Genomic DNA, 12,361 nt, shown 5'->3' on the forward strand with positions numbered 1-12,361 from the left:
TGGTATGGACAACATTATGTTAGCATGAAATGATAGGAGTTTATGTCTTTAAAAAGAAGGTTGTGTTTGTTATCGGTGATGGAAACAATTGATCGAAGACATAAATGAACCACAGACATTTGGTGTCAAAAGAGAGAAAACAAAATAATTTTGAAAAGAGTGGGTCTCACACGATGTATTTCTATTTGTGCATCAAACAAGAAAAAGAGGACTAAGTCTATCATTTCACAAAAATGACCTCTATACCCTTGTATTTTTTTTTTCATTTGTGAGTATGAGACATGTGTTGTTCGTTTTCCAGGGCATAATAGTATTTTTTGTCTTAATTTAATTCCCTCCTTTATTTGATTCATACCAAACAACTTTACAATATTATTTTTACTTTATTTCTCTCCTATTTCACTCATAACAAACAACATAACATATAATTTTATTTCTACTCTATTTCTTCTTTTCAAGTTATTTCTCTTTTATTTTTATTTACTCTATTTCTCTCCTTTAAACCGAACACAACCTTAATGAAATTTATTTCTCCTTGTTGTGTTATTTCATAAAATTGGTTTGATACAAATATTACTTGGCAGGAATTAAGTATACTTGTCAAATATATTTAATTAACCATACTATTTAAAAACAACTTATATGCATTGGTTTAAGTGAAATTAAGTTCAATCTCTTTTGTGACACCCAAATCACATTGACTCTTAAGCTCAATACTTATAAGAATTTATATTCAATTAATTATCTTATTAGAAATTGAATTTCATTTAAGTTAAAACTTATGAATTTTCTTAAAAACCTTTATTGAAATCAAATCACAAGGGTAATATAATAATTTGTGAAATATTTGTAAAAAGTTAAAATGTTACTTTAATACATACATCACTATTATCAATATGATTATAGTTATCGAAAGTGGTAAAATAAAATAATTTTTGTCATACCATACATACATAACCAGACAAACTAACCCTCTATAATGAAGGAGATATAAGATTGTTTTAGCAGTTAAGAGATGATGGATGAAGAGAGGAAGAAAGTGGGGAGAGATACTGGGTTCGAATCCCTCTAATTAACATTTCTAACCAATCTAACAAACTAATATTTTCCAATAAAAATAAACCTCTATAATGAAAATAAAAACTAAATCATAGTAGTGGTACTATCTTTCATCTACAACTAGGAATGGTTGTTCCTCTAGAATATCATCTTTTGTGTCTTTTCTTATCCTTTTGCACATCTTTCATCTCCATATGTTAAAAACAATGTTGTACCACAATCATACACAAAGAAAAGATGAAATGAGTGAGTTAAATCACTTTTTACACAAGGTTCAGAGGATTGTCTGTGACAATCACATAATTAATTTAAGGCTTGAATATATTTTTTGTTCCTGTCAATATTTATTTTGTTTTAGTCTTTATAAAATGTGTTTATTTTGTTTTTTTTTGTCTTAAAGCATTTTAGAACAATAAAAAAAAGTGCTTGAACACTGAAATAAGCACTATCTAAAGCATTTTAAGAATAAAAAACAAAAAAAAAATATTTTACAAAAACTAAAACGAATTTTTTTTTACAAAGACTAAAATAAAAAACGTTAAACTGCAAGAATAAAAAATAATATTTGAGCCTTAATTTAACACATAATATGAATGCATGATTCCCAAGGGTTTGAACTAAGTTATCATGACTTGATCAATCTCATATGGATCCATACTTCCATTGATGTTTATCCACAATCCTCAAGAGGGAATTGGGAGCTCATATATTTCCATAAACAATACTAACATCAATGTCGTCATTATTATTTTTCTCGAGAAACAAACAATGTTACACATTTGAGCACTCATAACTATTCGAAAGTATAATATACTACATCAATTTTGGTGATGCTAAGCAAGTCTCAGAGTGCTTAAGGTGGGATAATGAATGCCCTAGTTCAAGGACGCAACCCTAGATCGTTAGGACACTAACTCACTCAAATCCATACTTCTTAGACCTATCAATAGCCCCTGCATTTCATCCCACAAGGTATCAAATTGTGACTTCCAACTTCCAAAATCCCATGACAATGTTGTCGACGTTGTGTAAGGTATTGTTGAAGGAACTGTCGGATGACAGAGAGGGTAGGATGGGTCAATGGAATCTGACAAATTGGTAAAGATAGAAAAAAATAATGACAAAAAAGAAAAATAAAGAAAAAAAATCTCAACTATTATTTAAAAATTAATATATCTAATGGTGAGAATACACTTTCCCATGGTGGGAGACATGGCCCTAGCCTTTCCCTACTTTTAAATAAACTAGATTACTACCCATGCGGATGCATCGGTAAACTGCAAAATTAAATGTATAGTACAATTATATACATTTAGTTATAATGTTGTAAAAATTAGTAAATGAGAACTAAAATTAATATAAGATTATTAGGAAAGGTTAAAACTAAAACCTCTAAAATGCAAAACACAAGATACAATATTTCACATGTTACTAAATATTTATGAACCAAGCAACTGAGTTGAAAACCAACTGTAATTATACATAGCACAACTTATCATTCAAAGCTGTAAAAACTCTAAAAATAAAACAAAAGTCATCCTTGAAAAGGCTTAAATGAAAATTGAATGTAATAAATTGGAATACATAGTATATTTTATATAATAAACTGTCTATCCACAAAATGATAAGTTCACAAAAAAATTCCTAGCAAAAGCAATCCTAGCATCATTTCCCACAAAATACACCACCAAGAGTTATAAACAAAAATTTACATATATTAGTATAATATAATGTACTTAAATTACAAAAAAATCCAAAATAAAACAAAGTTAGATGTTGCATATGATAACTCAAATATAATTTGCATTCCAACTTCCAAATTTTGTGATTATGCAAAAGACCTTCATCCACAACCAATTTTTGCATCTTCCTCAAATGATTGTAAACAATCTTGCATTCTGTACTCCCTTCCAAATTCAGATAGGTGGATCCGTGCGGATACACGAGTAAGCTGTAAAATTAAATGTATAGTATAATTGTATACATTTAATTGTAATTGTGTAGACCTTGTTTAATGAGAACAAAAACTAATATGATTGAAGTATATAATATATTTTATAAAATAACATTGTCGATTTATATTTGATGATATCCATGGTTATCCATGTTTTAAAAATTTTATAAACAATAAAATACATATTTAATTTTATTGAGGTTATTGTTGTTCGATATGTTGTTGGTATATTATTTACAAAAGACTAAACTATGAAGTAAAAATCTAAAACTACTAATATATTGAAATGCATTCATCATAAATATATTGAAAAACAATTACAAGACTAATTTGGAGCATCATCTTGACAATGTCATATGATAAATGATTTAATAAAAGCATGAGAACAAATCAAAGTATTTTTTAAAATTTAGAAAACAAAATTAAACCCAAAAAATTAAAAAAATTATTTAATCTTAGAGTAAATAGACATTTTGGTCCTTGACTTTTGGCCCCTTTTACAAATTAGTCCCTATCTTTTTGAAATGTAAAAAATAATTTCTATCTTTACATTCGTTATGCAAATAAGTCCTTACCGTTAAAATTCAATTCCCACTTTTAGTCATATGTCTATGTGGCAAGTCTTTGTCCATGTAAGCAAACCCATGTGACAAGTGAAGAAGTTTTTTGTCTCACGAGCTAAAATCAATTTACGTACCAGTTTCTTTGATCCAAGAGAAAGGGTTGTGGTTCTTGTACCCAAAAGCTTATAAGAAGCATATCTTTTCAACACAAAATAAAGATTAAAGGAGCATATAAAGAATAATAAAATAAAGATTAAAGATTTTCAACACAAAACTTATAAGAAGCATATCTTTTCAAGGACATAAGATGGGTGGTGTTCAAGGTCTGGAGCAAAAGCTGTTAAGAAAACACCAACTACTACCTTTGAAATTTCTCAACTGCAAGAGCTATGTTGAGTCTCACAATGGCCAAAACAACTACCTCCTCTCTCGCTCAATCTCTGACAGGTTCCTCCGTCGCTACTCTCAAAGCCTTGTCGTTGCTGTCACAAGCGATCGCAGCCAAAGTCTCTCCTCCAACCACCTCTTATGCGGACGCCTACCAATCTTGGCCCCAACAGCCACGCCCACCTTTGCAGAGTCTCCACCTCTGGATCTGTTGTCGCCATTGCATTCGTTGTTGTGGCCGCCTTGATGATGTAGATCCAGTAGTTAGGGTTTTATTTTTACAATAAAAAAGTACAGTACTAACAAATTTATCTTTATTTATGATTGTGTTTGCGTTTATGTCAAGTAGGCCTAGGAACAATGTGGTGTACTACCCCCAACAGGATCTTAAAGGGGTTGGATTCGTTGGAAGGAGGGTACAAGATCCGCAATCGTTTCTCTTGGGTCAAAGAAGTTGGTACGTAAATTGATTTTAGCTTGTGAGAAGCTTTAGAAACCCTAATTTGAGAAAGAAGAAGCAAGTGAAGAAGAAAATATTTGACAAATTTTTAAATTTTACATCAAAGTCCAATTTACGTGTCACAATCTAGGACAATTTGTCAGATAGTCTATGTGAAACTAAAATTGCCAACAATGCACCTCACTAACGATGTTACTTTTAAATTTAACGACAATGACTATTTTACAAAACTTATGCAAAGATAGAAACTATTTTTTACATTTCAAAAAGATAGAGACTAATTTGCAAAAGGGGTCAAAAGTCAGGGACCCAAATGCCTATTTACTCTTTAATCTTATGTTTATATGTAATTATTTTAAAAAAATGTATAAATAATGGTTAAGATAAGCATGATAATAGAGCATCACGAGATTGTATGTTATTCCATATTCTTGTTCTCTAACATTGTCTTCATTCCCGTCTCTAGTTCTTGATGATGATGATAAACAAATATAGAAAAGAAAAAATAAATATTAATAACAATGATAATTACATAAATACATAAATTTTGGATGAATTGAGATACTTAACATAGATTTTGAAAATCTTCTTTGAGATGAACAATAGGATAATTGATGTATATAAATCGTTTATGGTACAGACAAAATATCAAAATGACATTGTTTTAATATAAAAAATATATTTCTATTTCTATTTTTTTTATAAAAAATATTATTTATTATAATAAAAATCAAACTAAGGTGTTAAGACGTTTATAACAAATAACACACATTATTTAACTAACTGATTTAAATTGCTTGATGTTGAATTTAAGTATAGTTAATAATATAAGATTTTAAATAACTTTTCTATAACTAATAGATGTTAAAATAACCAAATAATATTGAATTTAATATTATACTTAAATTTTATCTTCTTTTTATTAAACAATCTTGTAATAATTATATACTATTTCTTTTAAAAAGTTAATAAATTAATCTTATTTTTATCTACTTTTGTTATTTTTTTTTATTATAAATCTCATATTCCTTTTTGCACACATTTACTTCGTTTTTTTTAATCGCATACAACCATTCAGTTAAATACATCAATATAACATGACCAATATATTATATACTATTTATATTTTTCATTTTACCTTTTTTTGGGTGTAATTATTCATTATAAAAATTAATTTAAGAAATAAAACTAAAGAAAATATAAAATAGGTTAATTTATTTGATTAAGAATATATTGAATAACATAATATATTTTTAATTAATAGAAATATAAATTTTATTTCAAATTATCATTTCTTTCTTACACAACTACAAATTATTTAATAAATTTTTAACATATTAAGTTATAGATATGATAAAAAAATATTACATTTTAATTTAAATATCTTAATCAAATTAAATTTAAATTATTTTTTCTGCTAATATCAACTCTATTACATAAACATTAAATAGCAGACCCACCAAACAATAACTAAAATGTAATCCCAACACTCAGTTCAGACCCACCAAACAATCGTGTAGTTGATTCAAACTTTCATCCATTTGAAACATTCCAGAAAGTGTTTGTATCAAGATTCCTCTTCGATGTTTGTTACCTCCTCAGTTTTCTTAAACACACTGTTCCAAATCTTTAGCTTTCGGGTCAATCATAAGGTTCTTTTATATTACAATTCCATAGTATAAATTAACATTAGAATTTTAAGCTCAATAAGGCAAGATTCGTACATTACAATTCTATAGCATAAGACAAAATTTTGATTCATTATTTTCAGAACAAAATAATTGTATTTTTCCTTTTAAACATCAAATTGACACAAAGTATGCTATTCTACCTTTTTATGTGCCCTAAAATCAAATTTAGGAAGGAGCAGTTTAAGGTAAAGAGTGTTATCCAATATATGTTGGATTTGACAAAATTCTTATAACATTTGTAAATATCACATAGATCCATTCTCAACACTGGCTTGGGTTTTCAAAAGAGGAATACAAAGTGAATACCAATAAAAGCCACTGCACAATAAAGTCAAGACTCAACTCATTCCACATGATTCAAATTTATGAGGTGTGTATAAAGAGACATTTAATTCATACCTTCAATCTTGGATTCTTGAAAGGTAAGGCCAATACATATCACATTGTATAGAAGACATAGTATATGTTTACTAAATATAGTGTAGGAGTAGAATGCCAACATATCCAGGATATCAGAAGTACCTTGGAATATACTTGAAGCATTTGGGTATGCTAGCAACTAAAAAACTAAATAAGAGATCTGCTACTTTCAACTGAGACAAACAATACAAGTTAGTTACATTTTCCTTTGATAAATACTTCATTGCCAACTTCCTAAACAACATGGTGTAGCACATAAAGTACTCAAGCAACATTAATAGTTATAGAAAATAATAAAGGCAAGGACAAAACTTAGATGTAGTTCTATTGGTGCTTTTGGTGTTGTTCTCCAATCAAAATTGGAGTTTCACTCAGGTAAACCATGTAGTAAAGATTTCCATCAAATGCTAACATTCGTTACTAAGGTGAAACTCCTATTCTAATTAAAGAACAATAATAAAAGCATATGCGAAACAACACCAAAGCTTTGTCCTAAAAATAAAAAAGTGAACACAAACACACTATTAAGATCATTAAGAGCAAAGTGAGGAAGGAGATTGAGAATCAACTTACAAATGTTTCTCCTTTATCACATAATCCTTCTTCAAAAAGTAACCATAAGCTCTATAAATCTCTTGTATCTACACATCGAACCAAAATTTTGTATCATTATCTTAAACCTCATAAATCAAAACATGTTTCATGTTATGTATATTAAATTGACAAATAAAACTATAAAAATTTAGAGAGAACAAAATGAAAATAATCATGAAAGAAAATCTAGACACAAGCTGCAGAAATCAAGAAGTGAATGAAATAATACATAATAATGAGCACAATTTGAGGATAACAAACAAATGACCATATATGAAAAAGCAGTCTGGGTATAGGAGATCACCTGTGAACCAATAAGAAGGTTCTCTGGTTTAATATCCCTATGTATTACATGCTTTCCATGGCAATATATAAAGGCTCGGGCCAATGATGCAACATACTGCCTCAATCACAAAATAAACATTAATTTGTCAGTCAATATGGAATTTTGTAATCCACAAACAACATCATATGGGGAGAGGAAAAGAAGGAATGTTGTTGTATGATATATACTTACAGTAGTTACACGTCTTTCACTGAAATATTTGCATTTTTGCAATTCCTTGTAAAGATCACCTTTGGGTCCCACTCTAAAATCAAATAAACTCGTTTATGCAAATAAGTTATTTCACAGAAAATGTCAATAGCAATGAATTTAAACCTCTTCAGCAATATCAGCATTAAAAAAACCATACCTGATCATAAAAGTATCCATCGAGGCGCAAAATGTGGGGATGTCGGAGATGACTCTGTATTTCAACTTCACGTCGAAGTTGATGCACAACTTAGGATTGTTGCAATTGACTTAAAGAGTACTTTCAAAGCAACAATATGATTACTCTGTATCAAACAACAATTCAGTTTCACAATTAAATTAACATGTGAAAACAATAAGGTGAAGAAAACCATTTCAGATATATAGAAATCAACAAAGCTCATGTATAATGCAATAGCTCTTATGATCAAACCAACAATTCCAAAATCCTGTTAGGTGAAGACACGCTAAATGCTCATGTAGTAGCTCTTTGGGGTTTAACTGTGGAAAATGCATAGCAACTCACGCCCCTATGGTCCTTGTGTTGAAATGCAATTTTCAATTAGACGAAAGAACAGTGGTGGTAAAGATGAAAAACCCTATACCACTTTACCACAAAGATTGTAATACCTCATCAAAAACCAACTTCTTCAAAAACTTGAGTTGCTACACCTCTAAACAGTTTCTTATTCAAATCCTCAATGAGAAATATAAAAAAATATGCAAAAATCACATACAAAGCTTACCAAAGCAACCAAGAATAGCACAAACAAACTTTTCCCCAAACAAATGTAAACACAAGGAAAATAAATCAAGAAGGGAATGAAATAATCCGTAGAAATTAGCGCAATTACGAACTATCCACAATCAACAGGAATTAGTATTGTAATTGTTATTTGAGAGAGAAAATCTGAAAATAATCGCAAACTCATAGTCTTCTCTCTGGCCAAATAGACATGACCAAATTTTCCCCTTCCAAGAGGCTTTTCGATATCGAAATCATTTAGTGTCCACCTTCTTTGCTCCGCAGCTGAACCGAAGCCTCCAAAGAATCCTAACAAAACAAACCACAAACGAATCAAAACCATCACTAGGTTTTGTTGCCGATTAATCAATTCCACAAAGATGAATAGTTTAGTTTCAAGATACGAAAACCCAAGATTTAAGAAACAAAAAAATGGAGAGAAAGAGAGAGATCTTATGTTGTTGAGGTTAAGTCTCTATTGCAATGGCCATGATGGATGGAAGCGCAAGGGATGGAGAGAGAAATTTTGAAGAGTGGTCTTAATGGATAGAGTCTCTATTGTATTGTGATGTGTTAGGTTTTACATAAAAACACACAACTCAAGAGGTCGTCGGAGCTAGTGAATACAGGACACAGAGAAATGAGGTGAGGTTGCTGAATAAGGGTGATCATCAGGATGAGAAGCATCCTAGCTTGACGACATGACCTTGTAGGTTTGCTAGCTCAGAGGTGTAGAGGTAACGTAAGTAGGTAGCGCAAGAAGAAGAAAGCATAAATTTTGGATTTTGAAAAATTTTGAAAAAAAATGGACGTAAGCGCAAAATGGGAGTGTACGGATTGCCGAAAGAAAAGAAAGAAGCGTTTTGTGAAGCGTGTATTATTTGCGATAACAACACGTATGCTTGCTGGTTGTCCTTTTATTATTAGGATATAGACTTTATGCGTGTGCTTCTCCCCTTTTAGACGTGATTTAAAAACATTTAATAATGAAAAGTTATTATCGATATAACAGAAGAAAAGGAAAAGTAAACTAGCAAGAAAAATTATACTCTTGAAAGGGGAAACAAAGTCAATAACCATAGATGATTAAAAGAAAAGAAGAAAAAACTGGCCTCGTCTAGACAAGAACATCATCATTTTGTACAGTCATGTCGTCAACTTATAGACTACCTCACCATTTTATAATCTTTACACCATAAAAAGGCTTGTATAGTACTTTATCTCCTCTGCAGCAGGGGGCATCAGGTGCATTAAAAACAACTGATGAGAGCCTCATCTCGCTTAGCTTAAACTCTTTGTATAAACTTAAAAGCTACAAAATGTACAGTTCTGCAATACAACCGACAACTTTATTTCCAATTGGCTACAACCCATCTTGAGAGATAGGCAAACATAACCTCTTGATCTGGGAGACAAAGAAAGAAGCTCACACTAGCCTCAGTTAGCTGTACAAGATTATTTTTCTAAGCCACCTAAGCAGGTTGAGGAGGAGCCTGAGCAGCTATTCTCCTTTCTGCAACAAATTACATGTGCATATTAGAAGCAGGAGAATGGCTTGGTCTTCAAGTGTGTATGTCGTGTTGTGCACATGCACGGATGCTGAAATATAAGATCGTGTGAGAATGCAAATGAAGAGATGATATATAGAAGGAGTAAGTACCTCCAGCAGCAACAAGTTTTTCTACACGCGTGACGATGTGTTTTCCATAGGTGTACTTTTTCAATGCATTCAAATGAACCTTAATTCGGGAAAGAATCAGCTCACGTTGTTGATCATCACAAGTTTCCAGCACCTTTTGTACAACGTAATTTGCAAATTGATCTTTCATCATCGCCTGCATATAAAAGGAATCTGATTTATCATTTTGTGACAAGCCAAGATCTATTTTACAGGTTGTGGTTCTGGGAGTTAACTAAAGCATTCGCCACACTGACAAATAACAATTCTATTAAACTAAATTCAAGACAGGATATGCCAAACTTTTTCTGTTCAATCATGTAAAGAGGGATAAAAGAAGTCCTACAGATTTTGTAAGTTGAGTTCATGCAATTGCATTGGAAATCATGAAGAAGACCATTACTGATCATTTATGATGGTATTCTAATTTGCTCCAATAAAGAAAGGGAAAGGCATATATTAGGAAGAGAAAGTTTAACAAACCTGAAGAGGCTCATTTTCATCGGTGGTCCCAAGCATCTCACTCACTAGTAATTGGCGCTCAGAAGGACCTCCAAAGGTCAAACATTTCTCTACAACATTGGAGGCAAACTTCTGTTGACTCATTTGAACTATCTTGCCTGCTAATTCCTTTATTATACAAGAACGCTCATGAGGCTTCCCATGTTCCAGCACATGCTGTTATCAAGGAGAGAAGAAACCAAAAGCAAGAGATCAACCCACATGTATAGCAAACAGTATAACATTTAGGGGGTAAAGGAATATTAAGGAAGTAGTGAGTAGGGTCCAGAAGCCTGTATCACACGTGAGAGAACCAACCTAGGATGGCATGTTAAAAGCATAAAGCAAATAGTCCGGGAAGCTATAATAACACATTTTTAAAAATAATTATAAATAGTAGCAAGCATTACATGTGTTGCAAAGACATCCGCAATAAATTCGGTTGAAAATCATAAACAAGAAAATTAAGTTTCTAGTTGAAAGGTATCATGATATCATTTATTGATAAGGACAACACTATGTAAAGATTAGAAGCCAGCCAAAGGAAAAGACATTCATATTGTATAGTCAATTAACAGATTTGCAGTAAAAAAGGCTTCAATATAAAGGAGAGTAATTTCAAAACACATTGTAACTTGAGAATTGTGGGTGCACATCCAGAATTGTGGGTGCACGATTATCAAAACTATTTCTAAAGAAAAGCTTGATAGAAGGCTTGGAGCCAAGAGTGCACATCCAGAAAATCATGCTCAAGTAAACCAAACAAACGTGAGAATAATAAAAACATGCTTCAACAGTTCCACTACAATGGGAATAAAGAAAGAAGCCCAAACAATCTAGTCAGAAAAAATTGTAAACCTGAACAACGTAGTTGCCATACTGATCCTGAGCTAACATGCTAACTGCACCTAAAATTTCATCCATAACTTTCTGCTGTGTTGTAGGGTCTTTGCAATGTTCCAGCACTCTCTGTCATGTAGAAGGTATTCTTATATGACAAACAATCTTAGTTATACATGATAAGTGTAACATAAGCAGTGAAGGGAAATTACCTGTATCACCCGGCAACCATACGGATGTGTTGATAGGGTCACAACTTGATCAAAAAATGTTGAGACAATAAAGTGGATAGCATCTTCAGGGACACATTCAATACACTTCTGAATGACATGATTACCATTCTGATCGCGTACACAGCGCATGACATTACCATCAAGCTCTTGAACCATCTCTATCTTCTGATCCAGATCAACAACTTCAATGGCCTAAAGTGGGATACATAATTCAAAGAACAAAAGAAAAATGATAAGAAATCAGAAAATTATAGAGTCAAACATATACATATCAACTAATGCAACCATATATTGTCCATACCTTCTGGATGACACGGCAACCATACATTTGAAGGCTAAGTGTCAGAACATGACCAAGAAGTTTGTTGGCTAATTCTCTTCTCTGGGATGCAAGTCCATGCTCAAAAAACTGCAATATACCATTACGGCATTACCAACTATTGCTGATGCAAGATTCATGAAAGAAAATAATAAATTGAAAGAGTAATAATTACCTTTTGAACCACATAATTACCAAAGACATCAGTCATCAAAGCAAGGGAATGTGGCATGATTTCCTGATAAACCATGTTTTTTTCTTCTGTAGTAGCTGTTTCAAGCTTTTGTTGAATAAATCGACTCCCATATTGATCCGCACTACCAATGATAATAAAATAATCAAATTTAATTCTTCAGGGTGACAGCATAAAATGACCAATAGC

The 12,361-nt window shown here is 31.4% G+C and overlaps 2 protein-coding genes across 4 annotated transcripts in view; both read right to left on the minus strand.

Moving 5' to 3' along the window:
- Positions 1 to 2,709: 2,709 nt before the first annotated feature.
- Positions 2,710 to 9,316, minus strand: LOC100791102 (serine/threonine-protein kinase Aurora-2). 3 transcript variants are annotated; one of them, XM_041006722.1, is made up of 5 exons: positions 7,824 to 9,316; positions 7,646 to 7,718; positions 7,433 to 7,528; positions 7,108 to 7,175; positions 2,710 to 3,010 (listed from the first exon to the last, which is right to left on the minus strand). In XM_041006722.1, exons 1-5 carry the CDS (start codon positions 7,841 to 7,843, stop codon positions 2,725 to 2,727), a joined length of 543 nt encoding a protein of 180 aa, XP_040862656.1. In that variant the 5' UTR covers positions 7,844 to 9,316; the 3' UTR covers positions 2,710 to 2,724. The 3 variants fall into 3 exon arrangements, with proteins under 3 accessions (XP_040862656.1, XP_006590978.1, XP_014619520.1); XM_006590915.4 differs by lacking the exon at positions 2,710 to 3,010 and adding an exon at positions 3,903 to 4,205; XM_014764034.3 differs by lacking the exon at positions 2,710 to 3,010 and adding an exon at positions 6,165 to 6,707.
- A 143-nt stretch (positions 9,317 to 9,459) lies between these two features.
- LOC106795173 (pumilio homolog 2) overlaps positions 9,460 to 12,361 on the minus strand; it is a 7,221-nt gene continuing 4,319 nt past the window's right edge. Inside the window, exons 3-9 of the mRNA XM_041006723.1 lie at positions 12,155 to 12,300; positions 11,962 to 12,069; positions 11,640 to 11,852; positions 11,446 to 11,556; positions 10,570 to 10,764; positions 10,069 to 10,243; positions 9,460 to 9,921 (exon numbers count right to left, since the gene is read on the minus strand). Of these exons, the coding sequence (XP_040862657.1) occupies positions 9,881 to 9,921; positions 10,069 to 10,243; positions 10,570 to 10,764; positions 11,446 to 11,556; positions 11,640 to 11,852; positions 11,962 to 12,069; positions 12,155 to 12,300 (989 nt within the window). The 3' untranslated portion in view covers positions 9,460 to 9,880. The remainder of the gene's footprint in view (positions 9,922 to 10,068; positions 10,244 to 10,569; positions 10,765 to 11,445; positions 11,557 to 11,639; positions 11,853 to 11,961; positions 12,070 to 12,154; positions 12,301 to 12,361) is intronic.

The sequence above is a fragment of the Glycine max genome, chromosome 11 (assembly GCF_000004515.6).
Source record: "Glycine max cultivar Williams 82 chromosome 11, Glycine_max_v4.0, whole genome shotgun sequence".
Taxonomy (NCBI): domain Eukaryota; kingdom Viridiplantae; phylum Streptophyta; class Magnoliopsida; order Fabales; family Fabaceae; genus Glycine; species Glycine max.